Source organism: Sitodiplosis mosellana, unplaced genomic scaffold, assembly GCF_009176505.1.
Source record: "Sitodiplosis mosellana isolate CC-2019 unplaced genomic scaffold, AAFC_SMos_1.0 Smas_scaffold_6226, whole genome shotgun sequence".
NCBI lineage: Eukaryota > Metazoa > Arthropoda > Insecta > Diptera > Cecidomyiidae > Sitodiplosis > Sitodiplosis mosellana.
This window is the reverse complement of record NW_022601467.1, coordinates 6600282-6618035: the sequence shown is the minus strand read 5'-3', so window position 1 is coordinate 6618035 and position 17754 is coordinate 6600282. Positions and strand designations below refer to the sequence as shown.

The window sequence follows — 17754 nt, the reverse complement described above, 5'->3', positions numbered from 1 at the left end:
ATCAAAATTCTTGTGTACATTTCCCATTCCTTTGTCTCTCTCTCATGCTCACATCAACAGACAAACACATGCCAAAGATGATATATTTTACAATGGCTCAAAGAAAATTTGCTTGTCATCCAATCTCTCCGAAAACTTTTGTTCTTGCTCCCGAACGTTAAAAAAGGGTTCAAAAGTGATGAATGTGAATGTGAATGCATTTCATTTGTTGAGCAACACTTAATTCTTTTCATAGAAACTCTCTAGGTCTCTCTCTCTCTCTCTCTCTCTCTCTCTCTCTCTCTCTCTCTCTCTCTCTCTCTCTCTCTGTTCTTGAATGTCAGTGTTTTGTTTGTTTTTTTTTCATTCAGTCAAGACATATTCTCATCATTTTGGGTTATTTAACATGATATGAGATAAGATGGAAAACTTGAATGAATTTAATCATTTCTCGTTGGTGAAAAATGTTGTTTGCCTTGGAATACTTCAAGTACACCAATTTTCAAGTGCTCTCGAGGTTCGGCTGCAAAGTTTAAAGTAGTAACTCCGACATTAAAGTAATAAGCTTCCCTTAAATCCAGTTTCAATGCGGTTTTCTGCTATTAATCCAAACACATACACACACAGCATTTAGAACAATGGCATTTCCTGCTGCAATATTTATGCGCGCAAGAGAAAATTTTCGGTTTTTCCGCGAAAATAAGTCGCGGAAGTGCAAAACGAGGATCTGGCAGAAAAATAAGTTCTCAACTCACAAAAACCCGTATAATTTGATAGGTTTCAATGGAGCCTCATACACTTAATCAAATATATGTTTGGAATTGTATTGTTTTATTTGTAAATGATTACGGTGTTTAAAAACTGCTCTGTTCTGAAGGATAAAGCGGGGAGAAGGTTGAATTATTTGATTGGCACTTTATGCCAAATGTAATTAGTTGAATATTTAAACGGTGTTTGTGCCGAAGGTCCTGCATCTAAGCGTCTGACAGCTCACTTCTAGCGCTACAAGACAAGTGTCAAAAGTTGTGACACAGATCTTTCAATGTATTATTGAATCTTTTTTATATTTGTTAATAAAGTAGACAAAAAAGAATAAAAATGCCAGGAATGTGCAAAATTGATTTTTGTGAGAGCGTAGCACGTGATAAACATCAATTTTATAAGTAAAAAATGTTACTTTCATTACGGAACATTGTTGTTGCGTTCAATTTGTCGCGTTCATGAGTGCGTCTAACGACGTAAAGAATTATGAACTGCAATGAATGCGCTCATCGCAAATTCGTGTTTCACTTTGTTTTGTTAGTGCGGTGCAGGGGTTGTGGTTTGTGCTTGTGAGTAGCAAGTCATCTATTTTTTTTATGGAAATGATTTTTGTTCCACATTCCCGAATATGAAAAATTTAACATAAATGAAATTCGTACACTAAACAATCCCGACGAGAAATTTGCGGTAAAATAGGTGTACGCCGACACTCCGTCGCATATCCGCGGATACTCGCAATGCGAATAGGAATCCACAATAAAAGTTGCCGCAAAATGTTATCGCTGAATATCCTGCGAATATTCGCGCTGCGAACAACAGTACAGTCCCAACCTGAAGTTGGTTGCGCATGACATTTCAGAGTATTCGCATGGTACTCGCCAGCTATCCGCAGTGCGATTATTCGCAAATTTCTTGTCGGGAATGTTTAGTAAACATAAAAATATTTGGTCTACGTGATTCGTTTAAAGAATCTAATTTTTGAAGGCTTTGTTTCGCCTGTGTTCTTATGTAACCGACCGCTGGATGGATGAAAAAAAGCAATTAATATGCGATGTTCAACGATCGATTTGGATTTTTATTCGTATTGTTTGTTGTATCATATCGTTTGTAAGGTAAATCTCTGCTGTTGTATATTCGACATGCCGAAGACAAATGCTCAGACAAAGAATAATGATCTATTTTTTGGTGATTTAAATGGTAAATACGACCGATGTGTGTGTGTGTGTGTGTGTGTGTGATATAAATCTCGAATGGGATTGATATTGAATAGTCATCAATCATCGTCATGTGGTTCTTGATGCGACGCACAAGACACACAAACACACAAAAAATATCTCGAATTTAAATACAAATTATATCAAAAATAGGATTGTAACGCAAGAGAGAAAGAGGAAGAGAAAGCGATAGAAGCGAAGTCTCACTTGAGAAAGAAAGAAAACCGTGTGAATGAAGAAGAACGATAGTTGAGGCGAATGAAATAAATTGAATTTGACTTAATTTTTCTCCCTTCAGAGCATTGAAATTTATTCGAATGGAAATATCTGTGAAGAATTGACTGTGTGCCGTTGTGCGATTGTTTTGTGTATGCTGAGAAAAACGTGAACGGATGAAGCAAAAACAAAAAAAAGGGCAAAAATGTACGGATAAATTGGTTGCCTTTTTGCTGAATTTTTTGATTCGTGATTGCGTTGTAACGTGAAGAACGATCAAACGAGAGAGAGAGAGGCAGAGAGCGGGAAAAGCGAGCTAGAGATTGAAATACGGTGGTGGCAGAATGAATAGAAAAAATGCGACTGATGTTTCGGTTGCATTAGAAAAACTACACGAACAACACTAATAGAAAATAATTTTTCAGAATTTTTAACGGGAAAAAAGGCGACCGTATCTAATGGCCAATAATAGTGTAGCCAAAGCATGAGCAAGAAAAAACTGAACACGAAGAGAGAAAAAAAGGAGGAAAAAACTTGAAAATTGTTTGAAACAAGAGCAACAAAAGCTGAGCTCGCGATTTATCTGCTATTGCATTCAAGTGATGCTTTTGATTATGCCTGCACACAATTTGATCTCGAGGGAATGAGATAGTAAAAAAAAAGGCTCATCCAATGAGAGTGTGTGTGTGTGTGTACTAAAGCAATGGAACATTTGTAAAAGTGAAACAACGTTGAATCAAATTGTGTACCACACTATAAAAAACCCAAACCCAACGAGGCATCAACAGACAGACACACACACACATCCAACGAGCCATAGAGAAAGGCAGTGAATTGAGAGCTACAACTTGAAAATGCGTCATCGCACTACTGCAATTCAGATTAATCATACATCGCGCGCGCTGAGAATTATTACAAGCACATGACACACATACAAAAACAGGTATCTTCCTAATGGACTTTCATGCTATCGAAATTCCATGCACACACACACACGCATACACACTGAGCACGCTTCGTGTGAAAATCCGCGCCATTGGCAATCGCTGATGTACTACTATTTTTCCACACTCTTTTTTCTTCTTTTATTCTCGGTCATATCGGCAACACTCTTTTACGCCATCTTTGGATTAAGTCTGATAAATTTACAACACTTAATCCAAATTAGGTATCAGTAGAATAACACTTGGCGGTTGAGTTCATATAAACATGCCTTTGGTGAAACCGAAAAAAATACACATATATGTGGATATATATATATATATAATTGCCAATATATATCACATAATAAATATGGACGAGCAACAAAAAAAAAAGTTCAATTTGTTGTCTTTATGTTAGTTCAGTTGATAAAGCGCTCATTTTTTCCCACCTTTTATAAAATATTTCGTATCTTGTATAAACAACACAGACTTTCGTTGAATGCTCATGACAAGGACACTTCATTTGGTTGAGAAGGCAAATTTTTTCCCATCGTTCCTTCTAGCTCTGGTTGATGTTTGATAAAAGACTTTGTTAAACAGCCATCCAAAATCTGACACATTAGCGGCGGTTGTTGCGATGGATGGTGAGTGACTTTATCAGCTTTTTAGCCGATTACAATACCAATGACATGCCGTGCGGCGCATAGGGAAATATTGCATTTAAACTATTCAAGTGTGCTTGACACAGCACGTCCATCGTCCATAGAATAAAGTAGAAACTTGGGCAAAAAAAATGAATTGCAATTTTTTCGCATAAATATACCGGCACTCAAATTATTTTCGTGTATTTTTTTTCTCCTTCACTCACACAACAACAAAAAATATAGTATTAAATGCGAACATAATCCACTAATTCGTCGAACACTGAGGTATTGTGTTTTGTTTTGTAGATGAGCGACTGGAGCCGAGGTACGCGTTGAAAAAACAATCAGCTATTAACTGATGTTTCATTTTAATTTTCGCTCTTTTTACAGACACATACGACAAAAAGGTGCATATACATACACTACCGTGCAAAAGTTTGGAACCACTAGGTATTTTTCATACAAATTGACCATTTTTGGTGGACTCATTAACATATTTCGGAAACACCTGCACTCTTGATATTTTGTGCATAGTTTCTACAACGTTTCAATAGTAAATCACAGAGGTTTCATCTAAAAAAAATTCACGTATTTAAAAAATATATCAATTTGAATTTGATCTGTTTTAATCTTCATACAAATTTGATCATTTTTCACACAGTACAAATTCAAATTGCTATATTTTTGAAATTCATGAATATTTTTTGATGAAACCTCTGTGATTTACTATTGAAACGTTGTAGAAACTATGCACAAAATATCAAAAGTGCAGGTGTTTCCGAAATATGTTAATGAGTCCACCAAAAATGGTCAATTTGTATGAAAAATACCTAGTGGTTCCAAACTTTTGAACGATAGTGTATATCCCTTGTTAATAAAACCTTTAATATTATTAAATGATAAAAATGCGATATATTTGGTTCAGCATATGAATTACCTATGAATAATTTCGTATAAAATGTTCTCTTTTTTCGACCGTACCGCATTTTGGCACTTCAATTATGGCTCTAGCCCATGCAATGACAGTGTTTAAATGATATTTAATAAATATTAATTAAGTATTATAATTATTACTCGGATTCGTTTAGATTAATAGCAAATGCAATGTTTGGTCGGATCCGATTTTTTGCTGCAGCCTACACTGCATAAAATCAAAGCGGTCACAAATACCAAAGCTTCGACCAAAAAAAGGGGGGGGGGGAGAGGAAGATGAAAAAAAAATACGAAAGAGAAATAATTTGGTTGCATGCATACATAACGAAGGGCTAACAATTGCATTAGATACAGTTATACATCATTGTAAGCGTCACTGAATCGTTGTTCGTTTCAGTGCGATGTCATTTGCTATTTTTGTGATTTCACATTCGAAATTGTGTAATGCTAGACCGATTCCGGCATTTCTATGGTATACATATTTTGTATTGTATTATATTTTACAGAAACAGTCAAATAGGAAAATTCGTTTGAATCATTGCATCGTATTGCATTGCACACGACAATCAGTCTCATTATTTTCCAATAGAGCCGATTGAAAGCTGTTTGCCAGTCTCACCAGTCATGAATACAAATGCATCCGCCACTATCCCCTTCGTTCGTTCATTCGCACTCAAACTCATGCGCTCACTTCCAACAAAATGCATTCCATCCGAATTTAAATTAAAACGATTTCCATTTTTGTGCATGCCGAATTTCGGTGCAAATTTTTGCCATGAGACCAAATTGTCGATTCATTAGAGTTGTTGTTGTTGTTGTTGTTGTTGCTGCTGCTGCTGCTGCTGCTTTTTTCGATATTGATGTTGTTGCTATTTTCCTCTGGTTGCCGTTCGTAATATTTTTCGACTTCGAATGGTACAGTATGCGTGTGTTTATTTGACCCCGTGGCCCATCCCGTCGTTCAGAGGGAATATAATGCCAGAGCAAACACATGATTGTATTTTTGGGGCAATCGCGACCATGTGAACGGAACGAGACGGAAGGGCGAGTGACTGTCCGCGCGCACACACATACACACAACGCAAACAAGACCAAATACAAAATGCTTATTGATAATCGCTGATTGAATGATTAATGGTTAATGCGTCGTATTACCTTGTCACAAAAGCATCGAATGCAGTGGCCATTATTTATACAGCTGTGTGTTGTACTAAATACTGATATCTCACTCCTCGCGCTCTCACATGCTCACACTCTCTTTTCGCTCATGTTTCTTTCATTCGCTTGTTTACTGTATATTGATGATGACTCATTGCATTTTAATTTGTGGAATTGATTTTATAATAACGGCGTTTGTGCGTTGCGTTGTGACGGCGATAGATTGTGAGGCCGAAAGCTCATTTGTATGCTATGAGTGGTCCACCCCCATCGATTCCGAACAAACCAACGCCATCGACATGTTCGAGCAAAGGCAAAAAGTAAATCGGAGGAATGGTGTAAGAGGAAGTGAAACCATGAAATTTTCCCATTTTTCCGTTGCTAGCCGCATTTTTTTTCGGCCATTTTTGGCGCAAACATTCGGACCGAATGCGTTGGGTCTGCTGGTTTTTCCAAATTTGCAACATAATCATTGCACCATTGAGTAATAGTCTTGATGGCGTTTCGACTATGAATAATGCAAATTTCTATTAATTTTACTAACGGTTTTTGTATTTGCATGTCAAGCGCTTTTGCCCCAAACCATCTCATTTCATAATGAGCATCATTTGCTGCATTTGCAGCACCAATTTAATGGAAAAATTTCAAACACTCTTTTTTTTCTCATGAGAAAACAAACGGTCGCGAGATGCATCTCGCGACCGATCAAAGTCAAAAAATTCATCCATTCCATCCCCTTTATATTTATTATGATTGGGAAATTCCAACGAAACAAATGGTATAAATGAAAAGAGTTTGTTTCAGTTTGAAACACGGACAGGAAATTTTTTCAAGCCCATACGCATAAAACGCTTACCCGAACATACAAACACACTTTTCGTGCCGCAAAACCATCAGTTTTCTTTCTATTTTCTTAATTGATTATGTTTGTTTTCCATTTGTTACGATTGCATGCCATCTTTCAACAACAAACTCAACTGTGTGTGCTCACACGGAAGAGAAACAAGCCGGGAAAAAAAGAAAACGACACCGCAAACCATAAATACTGCAAAGATATTTATATTATACCCATTTCTGAGTTGGACAGCACACTAGCAACATAACAATTTGATGAGAATTTCGAAAATTTCACACAGCTATTTGTATGTGAATCGAAACAACAGCCAGCGTCAACAACAACAAAAATGGTAATCGGCCTGAAACAGCCCACAGTCGTTGAGGTTTGAAAATGTGAACTCTGTGAAATGCTACAAAATGTGTAGCACATTTGCATTTCAACTCGATTTGCTTGGTTATTTTCATACCTGCTTCAATGACAACTCAAGATACACACACAAACGGAATGGTAATGCTGTTTTCGGATGCCATGGCCATACCTTATGGAATGTGTGCGGATTGTGTGTACAGAGACGCAAATTCAAACAAAAACCTTTGGCCAAGCAACAATTTGCTTCGGCCAAAACTACTCAATACCAAAAATAGTAGCAAATCTATTGGGATAATGAATCATTGTCTAGATGCTGTATTAAATGAAGTAGCATTTCCGTTGTTCTTATATAAAGATTGGGTGTTTGTATTTGTATGTGACCATTGAAATAGTACGCATCTCATTCTCTCGTCCACATCAATTGTATTGGACTAGTGATTTTATCTCTGTTATTTCTAGGAATCAAGCTTTTGGAATGTTTGAACACCCACAAAATGCACAGAACACATTTATACATATCCGGAACAACGCTTCTAAACCATCGTCAATATATGCAGAATTTTCCATTATGCTACGTAATACGAAGAAGAAAATCGTTAAGTATTCTCAGTGCAAATTGTGTTGAGCTGAAGAGGGATAGCAAAAAAAACAAGAATTGTTAATTCATTCATGGCATTTGACTTGGTCGTGCCGGAGAAATTAGCTTCGACTGATTTGTGACGCGCGACATAATCACATTCTGACTTTGTTCGCATTGTTCAATGTGTCTTTAATTCATTCTGCTCGTTATCGAAGGGGAGACCAAGATGGGAGCAGCGTGAGAGAGAGGGAGAGAGTGCAGAAGTTGAATAAAATATTCGGGCCATTGATTGGATCTAGTTAATAATCAATAATCCAAAGTTGTGAAAAACCGGAGTGGGTGTTATGTTGCTGCTGTTGTTGGCACTTCTGCAGTGCAAGCTTCGATCCAACACATTGTTTGTGAGTTCAATATTAGCTTTTGTGCGTCTTTCACTTGGATGCTTCGATAAAATGTCATTGAATTCACTGCAAATCAGGCCGTAATTGTAAAATTAAAATGGGGAAAGTTTTGTTTTTATTGCGAGCCAACCATCTGTGCCATTCAAAATCAAGTGGAGCGACGGACTCTTTTGTTACATCGAGGTTGATTGGTGAAACGATGTGATGAAAATGTGCTAAAATTTTTGTACAAAGTGTAAAGTGTAAAGTGTAGTGAGCAATTGTGAGCGGTCGGAAAGGAGAGTGAGAAAGAGAACGTAAAGGATGGTTGTTGTCAATTAGAATGGATTGCCAAAGGTATGAAAGTCACGCATTAGTATCGGCTCCGAGAGATGGAGATGGAGATGGAGATGGAGAGAAGGAGAGACTAATAATCGAATGATATATAGTACGTAATTAGAAAAGTTTTTTACGAACAAACAACATATTATATTGTGTTCGCACAAAAGACGATGGTAATACAGAAAACGACGTCAACGATTATGATGACGACAACGATGGCAGCAAAAAGCCAGTAGCACGACGGCGACGGATACGACGACGGTGACAGTGACAATGGCAACTTCATAGCTTATGCATATTTCATTAAATTGTCATTTGTAGTAAAAGTTTTGTGAAAAGCTTCATATTAAAATAGATTGGAACGTATTGTTGGCACTTCTGTCATCAGTCGAAATGCCAATTATTATAACGTATGCGCGCCGCGTGTTTTTTTTTTTCATTCTGTCCCATTCTGCTGTTCCTTTTGGCGAATTTTCCCCTGTTCATTGTGTCACCGTTGCTCAGTTTCATATATGTCATGTCAGCGATTCTGTGCCAACCACTAAGCTAACACATCGACTTTTTAATGTTACATTCTGTCACTGGTGCTCACGGTCAATATCCTGAAAATATTCGTCGGTTCTTGGTTTATTTGGCGTGAAAGTGGCGAGCAAGCATTAGCAACAACAAGACAACAGTGGGGGAGAAAGAATGAAGGTAAAGAAGAAGAAGAAGAAAACAGCATACATTCACGCTGAAAAAATAAAATAAATATCTGGTCTATTTAGTGGCACTCGATGTTCATTGCGATTTTGGTAAGTGTTAAATGGCAAGTGAGCACGGGAGAAGAAAAAACAGAATGTCATCAGATCAATATAGAGAGAAAGCTGTCTACCTTAGCGCAAAACTTAATGCATATCAACGGTACATTGACGTTGGTTCCATGCGCCTGGCATACCATAGAATATAGCAACGAGCCAAATACAACGCGCCAAATTCAACGCGCGGTTGATTGACATTTAGATGAAGATCTATGATGAACGTTTTGCCAGCACTGAAACCGATAGAAATCATTTCAATATTGTGTAGTTTTGTCGCAAGAGAGTACGATGGGTTTGCATGCGCCCCCCACCCACCTCACTCCGTTTCGTCCCACTCGATTGTGTTTGAGCGCGCTCAGACGCGTGTGTAGCTGGCTCGCATAGTGTTAATGGAATGATGCGTAGGGAAAGCATCAACTCATAAAATCTAATCTACGTAATAGGGAGACTGATCTTGGATGCACGTTCAATTTATAATAAAATGTCTATTATTCATTTTTTTTCTCTGTCTTTTGCTCGCCCTTTTTTTGCATACACGTTACGCTCATGGCGCGCTTGAAATGGCAATTCGTGTTGCTTAGAAAATACGGAAATTTTTTGCCTTCATTTGTTTTTTTTTCGCGATATTTTTTCCTTCATTTTGGTGGATCTTAAAAGTCGCAGCCATCTCAACTGAGTTGTTGTGTGATTTTGGGATGATTGTAGTAATGTGCTGCATTGTGCGGTGGTGGTTAGTGTGTATGTGTGTGTGTGTGTGTACGCGCTCGAGGATGATGAGTGCTGTGCGTTCACTCATGATGTACGCAAATGTGTAAATTTAAATGATATTATATGATGATGTTGAAGGAAACCGCGCGATGCGAATGAAAAGCACATAGAAGAATTATCGCTTGAATGTGTTATGTAAATTTATTTCGATTACTCGTAAACTTAATTTCCATTTCAATGTTTTCTCCGACTTCATCGAGTATCGCGTTCATTTCGTGGCAAATGTTTGTGTGGAACGCGTCGCGCACTTTTTCATTGTTTCATTTTGCATACGATTTGCGAAATTGTCTCTAATCCAGCTGTCGAAAATTGTTCGCACAGAACGAAAATCGCAAAAAGACAACGAGATACGGTGCAAATGAAATAGAAAAAAAAATTGAAAAAGAAATCAAATGTAATAAAAGCTCTGTTATTGTTGCTATGTCTCTTTCCGGCCACAATCAGCTTCAGTAGCCGTAGCAACAATAACGACAAACGCGCCGATGACTATGGTGACGGCAACAACGGCGACACCGTTCAATGAAACAGTCTCCAATTATCATTATTATTATGTTTTTTAATGACAGAGCAGCCGATTTTCATGCTACACATAATTTTGCAAATTAGGGTAATCCTAATGGCGCACTGCTCCATTTCTTTTCTGTGCCTCTTTATCTCTATCTCTCTCTCTCTGCCTCCATTTGGTCCATATTGTCTTTTCGCCATTCGGTGATTATTATTATGGTGAGCGTAAAAAAAGTTATGATTTTAATAATACTAATTTAAAGGCACGATCTAAATGAAATGGCCGAAAATCCGACAAAACGCCCATTTCAATCTTTAGCGTTATCAAATTACTTCGCTTTTTTTTCGTAAGCGAAAGTGAACGTAATTTTCTGTGATTAAATGACAGGAGCGAGATGGAGCGAGGCGAAAAAGATGTCAATGAAGTTCATTATGAGCTAAACATGAATATCATCTTTGACGTTTTTTCTCGTCGTTTTTCTTCTTTTTTTTAAATTTTTTTTTGTTCAAGATAACCGAAAATAAACAGTGAAATTGTAGGTACTTAAAACTTACCACGTCAATCAGCTGTGATAATTTGAGCTTGATGCTGACTTTGAGCACATCCGAAGTGTTCACCACGGGCCTCACTAATTTATTATAATTACTTAATAAATCGTCATACAACCGTTTTGCATCGGGATTGCCGGCACAACAAGGAACCACGCCATGAACGACAAGAGCTGATAAAATCCATGCTCGCAGTGTTTCGGCTGTAGTCAACGGCATTCTCATGGTGGATTGTACACGTTTGACGTGCTACTACTGTTGGAATTCTCCTTTTTTTCGAACCAATTTGCGCCGAAATTTAATAACGTTTTCCTTGTTTGTATAATTTGCTGTTGATGTTGTTGTTGTTGTTTAATTCTTTTTTTATTCTGTTTTAATTTTCGGGAAGTAATTTTTTTTTTCTGTTTGTCGTTGCGTTTCGCTGTTGCTATCGAAACAAATTGCACTTCAGCACATTTAGGTTTTTGAGATGAATTCGTCCAATATGCACGAACGGCTAGAGCCGTAAATCGACTCCTTTTATGCAGTTTTGTTTCACGTTCCGTTCAACCGAAAAGAAACATTGGACTGCATACAACGTACGGGCGACAAACTACATACACTTTTGATATTTTGTTTCACTTCGTCGCTCTGCAACAATTTAATTTGAGCAAATAGTTTTCATTTTCACTGTTGTTTTCCTGTGTTTGCGTGCGAATATGTACGATATCATTGCAATGGATTCCGCTACTGCTGCTTCTGCTACTACTCCCTTCTGTTCGCCTCTCTTCCGCTCTCCCGCTCGTTCTCTCTATCTCGCTCGCTGGCTCTTCCGTCCTTTTGTCTTACTTCGATTTTTATTTAATTCTTTTTTATTTCGTAACGGTTTCTATTGAGCGTTATTTATTAGACATTAAATTTCGATCTTTTTGCTCTTCATTTATGCTGTGCTCCTTCCGTTGCTATCCATGAAGTACGTTTCTAGCTAATTAAAAAGAGAACAAAAAGAGGGAACAAATGTGTTAGATATTATGGAATTTCCGTGGACAAAAAAGAGAATGAGACTACTTTGTGCTTTCCTTTTACGTTCCGATAGAAAGTCATAACGAGAACCTTAAACAATTTTATATAACTTCTGAAGAATCGTACCATTGAAATACGATGGGTGGTTTTTTTTTTGAAAATTGGACACGTATCATTTTCATCCATTTGTCTCGAAAAAGTTTGAGCCACGGTCACTAGCTAATGGGACTACTACATCGTGAGAATTAATTTTTATTTGAATAACGCTTCAATGAGTGCAATGAGAAGTTTTTGGAAATGTTTTATCATAATGGAATCTCGAAGAGCTTAGTTTTTGCTCTCTAAAAACCAATGATAACATTTTTAAATTGTGCTTCTCTTTCGATTTGAAAACTGATCAATAGAAAGGGTTGAATGACAACATTCTGCTTACAAGCAGTATAAACATTTTTCTCTTTCTCCTCCAAATAACACTATAAAACAAAAATATTTGACTGCATTCGATATAAAAAAAATAAGTAATTGGAAAGTTTCTTGTGTTTTGTTTCGTTTTTCGATGTATTGGTCAACCATTGCAGTAGTTCATTTCCATTCAGTCGGAGTGAAATCCATGCATATTGAAAGAGCTAAGTTTAAGAACTTCAACACTTTTTCACTGCTTGTGTGTGTATGCTGAGTGTGAGCTATCAAGAGAATGCAAGAAATTCAGTTTTATATTGTTGCAATCGATGTTGTTGTTGGTGGTGTTGTCATTGATATAATGTGCAGGCGTCGCCTGAAACATTCCACACGATTAACCCTTTGTCACGTATTGGTGACCAGATGCGGAAAGTAAGTACTATAAAACCGAAATCGCTGAATATTTTTACATACTTATTTCGAAGGAATTAGGTTGATTAGCTTTCATTTGATACCTCATTCGTTAGAACTGATTAGATTTGTGTTCACCTAATAAATATGTTTTTTTTTCAACAATCACAATGTTCTACTTATTCAGTCTTTTTTCTACCATTTCATGTCCGAAATATTTCGACGATGATATCTAATTTGTGGAGAGTTTTCATTTCTAAAACAAATGCGATGTTTTTGTGTTTTCCTCGATTTTCTTGGGAAAAAATCGATTTTCCGAACCACCGAGTGATAGACTAAATGTTAGATTCGGCACATAAAATATATTCGAATCATTCAAAAATGAGAAATTGCTCACTAAAGGGTTAAAGTGGTTTTACATAAATTCTCGCCGCCACTTTTTACAGCATCAATTCAATCATTTCGAATGAAAAATTCATTGGCTTGTGTGTTCTTCAACTTTCAACGCGCGCCGCGCCACGCCATTTCATTTGAATATTGAACGCATTTTGTGTTCGAACGCATTCCTTCGTCTATACGGGCATTATGCCATTGGAAGTGTTTGTGTGTAGGAGAGGCAATGACATTAAAAATGCAAGTGCTCACAGTAAATATATCAGCAAATCGATCGAACAAAACTGAACTGAACTGAACTGAACTGAACTGAACTGAACTGAGCAGAGAAGCCACTATTTTTCAATTTAAAATGCTAAGTGAATAATAAAATAATGGAGAACGGCAATATATTAAAAGATGCGGTCAGGGTGTGTATGCAGTGATTGGTTCAACGCAAATACGGAAATCCGCTTCACGTGCCATGTAGATATACCGAGTGATCTCGGTTTGCGTGTAGCATTATCGTTGGTATTTTTCTTGACTATCGTGCAAAGCTGGTGCCAATTTAGCTTCATTTCTATTTTTTCTCCGCTCATTCTCTTCATTCGACCCGCATTTATTTCGTCTGCGCGAGAAGCAAATAATTTTTCCATTGCTCCTTCGCAACAATAAAATGATCATAAAATATCTTTCTCATTCGGTTGATATGGGGTAAGTGTGTGTGTATTTGTTTGTGTGACTTCAGTCAACATCGCTTACAGTTTTAACTCATTCGAAATGGCATTCGAATAATGGCGAATCAATCAAACCATTTCCAGCAACAAATGAAACGAAATTCTCTCACTCTCACACTCTTTGTGCATTGCAAACGTTGTACGGAATTCAAATAAATAATTTGTGGTATGGAACGCTTCAATTTTACCAATTAAATCGAAGTGCTTGAAGTTGTGATTTGAATAAGGAATTGCGAATGCTGCGCAATGAGAGCAATACGAGATTTTGCTATTTATTTTCATATTCATCGTTGGCCATTTCGCCGGTCGCTGATGTTTCTTTTTCCTCATCTTACTGTGCGTGTGTGTGTCAGAATGCAATAACATCCGGACCGTCCAATATGATTGAAATTCACAATTGGACTCAAAGGGAATCCGTACCAAGTATAACTGCTTGGAAATTTATTCGAAACTGAAGCTTAATCTATAACAGAGCAGCATTACACCACAGGCCCGACAACAGTGAATGTGAAGACCATAAGAGTGAACACGAGCGTCGGAGAACGGGGAATGGGAATGAGCACAAAAAAAGTTGAATATATAAATAACTGGCATAATATTGATTCGAGCCATGATATGGATATTTAAAGGTTGCTGAGTGTTGGCAAACTGGGAAATCTGTGCAAAACAAATAGACATACATCCCATGCTCACCCTTTCTCTCTCTCTCTCTCTCTCTCTCTCTCTCTCTCTCTCTCGGTGTCGAGAACCGTCCGTCAATACAAATGAATCAAGCAATGGAAAAACATATGCAAAAACAATTTCGAAATGATTTGAGAACTTGTTGGCCCAACATTGGATGTCGTGATTGGATGAGAGACCGACTCGCACCACCGTCACCGCCACCATCGTCTCCTTTTCCTTCTCCTTCTTCTTCAGTTCCATCATTGCTTTGCCTGGCTTCATCTGTGCCTATTTTTGTCGATTCATATATCGATCGTCAATATGCAGCGCGATTACTCAATGTCTTCGCCTTTCGACAAAATGACGGTGTAACAACAGGCCAGCTGTTCCATCTTTCGCAGCCAAAAATTCGATTCAACGATGTCGAGAGCATTTTTCGGCGTGAAACAGCGATTATATGTGCTGTGATGCAGAAACGACGAGGCCAGTCAAAGGAACACAAAATAGAAACGAAAGTCTATTCTGCAGGTGATGCTGTTCGATGCGATTCATCGCATTCATAATACATTCATGTTAAATAAAGCATTCATTATGGTGCATGTGTGCACATCGACTGCAATTTTGGATAGTTGCTTTTCCCTTTCGTAGTCTTTTCCTTCATCTCCTTCTTCTTCTTCTTTTTCTTTTCCTTTGCTCTTTTCACATTTTATTTGATATTAGGTGAATCTCATAATTGGAAGCTGTTGCCATTGGCAGAGATGGTTATTTTTTCCTTCTCCCCATTTCCATTTTTATATTCATCGTCATATGTTCGCAGAAGAGGGAGAGAAAGAGAGAGAGAGAGAGAGAGAGAGAGAGAGAGAGAGAGAAAGCACGGCGAACACCTAATCAATGAGATATTTTGCCGATCTGTATGTATTTCGTGCTGTTATTGATTGATACATTATTCACAAGCTTTGCTTGCTTTCGATGAGAGCATTTGAATCGAGGATTGTTCACCTGACTCCGAATGTGTTGTCGCTCTTCTGTTTCTTCTTCTCTCCCTTCGGCTGATCCGATGCAAATATGTAAGAGTTTTCTTATAGTCTTCTCATGAGTATCTCTCACAGCAGCAGCAGCAGCAACAACAACAACAACAAAAATACACGAAAGAACACGAATTCTCGCATAAACCGCCTTTTATAGATACAAAATATGACCAAATTCGTTTATGACTGCATGTTTTTCCACATCTTGAATACGATTAGATATTTTTCGCTCGACAACGAGACGTGAAGCAAAGTGAGAGTAGCCAGTATGTGTGTGTGTATGGTTGGCGAACGAATGAATGAGCGACGTTAACACGGCAGCTGATAATTTTCGTTTAATGATGATATCTTCTAGATAAGCTGATTTGTATTCGCGTTGATAATTTTTCTACCATTCCTACTCTGGATTATGACATGAACAAATCGTGAGTCCCCTTGATGATGTAGTACAGTAAAACCTGTCAATAACGGAACCTGGGAATAGTGGAAATCGTGTCAATAGTGGAAAAAAATTTTGGCCGTTGAGCTCTCCCATACAAATTGACCTGTTAATAACGGAAAACCGAAACTCCGAATAGTGGAAAAAAAATTCTTGGCGAAATTTTTTTTTCGTTTTTTTTGTGTCTTTTTCATTTAAAACTATATTTTTTTCCTTTATCAAAACCAATGATCATCATAAAAATCCTGCAGTACAATGTACATTACATTGATTTCAGTATCATGTATTACATTCGTCTGCCAAAATCATTGCTTATTGCCTGCAAATAAATTTTTGACGTTCCCATTAAAAACACATCCACTAAATTGGCGCGTGCAATTCAGTATAGTTACAGTAAGTTTGGAATCATTTCGTGAAATGCAGAATCGCTGCCATTTTGGCAGTGCAAAAAATAAGTATAATTTACTTTCTCATTTTGAGTCACTGTTTAGACTGCTTGATTGTTTCAAATAATAATGTTTGTCATTCACTGTTTTTTTCATTTTTCGTTCTTTCCTTCATTCATTTATTAAAAAATACTTTTATTTCAGTATTTCCTTCTCACGATTATTATATCACTTGATTTGATCATTAAACACCCATAAAAATGCATGCTTTGGTTTTTTTTGTTTCTTTTTACCCTCAATAATGGAAAATCATGTTGGTTCGACTCAAAAACCTGTCAATAATGGAACCTTTGAATAGTGGAATTCTTGTCAATTGTGGAAAAAATATTTTTACCATGGGATTCCGTTTTTGACAGGTTTTACTGTAACGTGTATATATCCACTTGTTACAATCTGGCGCCGATGAAGAGTAGAAGAAGATGATAGCAAAAGGCGATGACGATGAAAGCGAAGGAATAAAAAGCAAAGAAAAAAAACCTGGAGCAAAGAAAAGACGTATCGAAATGATGAAGATATTGGCAATCGTTATACAAGGATACATCTTGAAAAGGGGAGATATATTTATTGAAATCCATGGTGTTGAATATTATTCTGCGATGCAAACAGATAGGTTAATGAGAGTGAGTGCTACGGTTTAGATGGTTACACGGAATGGATACAGCGAGAAACGAATCTTTTTTTGCCAAATAGATGCCTTTAATATTATATTTTGCGATTCGTTTTTCGGTCGAATCGAATGGATCCGAATGAAAATAAATACATTTTCTCTGCTCTATTTATCCCCCACTTTGAATAGAAACATTGAAGGCTTTGCATCAGTTGTATCAGCCGTACAAGCATTTTGATATACGTGCAATTTGCAATCGCTTTTTTCTCCTGTTCTTTTGTTGATGATATTCGCTTTATTACAATTTTTAATATGTGTGTGTGTGCGCTAAATTCGATTCCGCGATCGAATTGGATGAATGAAATTCACGGAATGACAAATTCGAATGCACATTCATGCCAATCAATCTGTATAAATTCCGACACAACGAGGAGAGAGGGAGAGGGAGAGGGAGAGAACAAAAAAAGCGAGCATTAAGCAAATAATCTCCAAAATCCGAGCATTGTGTTTGTTTTTTGAATTGGTGCCCGCCTGTGTTTGCTCGTACACCAACTACTGGCAATACACGACGCTTTAAGCAAATATTTAATCTCTTATCGAATTCACAACATAAATAATTTCGCATGCTTTGAACAAACCAATGAATTACACCGAATTATGAGTCGAATGGCTCGAAGGCACTTACAATTCT

General features: G+C 37.3%; 1 protein-coding gene across 1 annotated transcript in view; it reads right to left on the bottom strand.

Annotated features, from left to right (window-relative positions):
• The window catches only part of LOC129579272 (acetylcholine receptor subunit alpha-like), an 84901-nt gene that overhangs the window by 53929 nt on the left and 13218 nt on the right, over positions 1-17754 (bottom strand). The window contains exon 2 of the mRNA XM_055469169.1: positions 10966-11923. Coding sequence (XP_055325144.1) covers positions 10966-11184 — 219 coding nt within the window. The 5' untranslated portion in view covers positions 11185-11923. The remainder of the gene's footprint in view (positions 1-10965; positions 11924-17754) is intronic.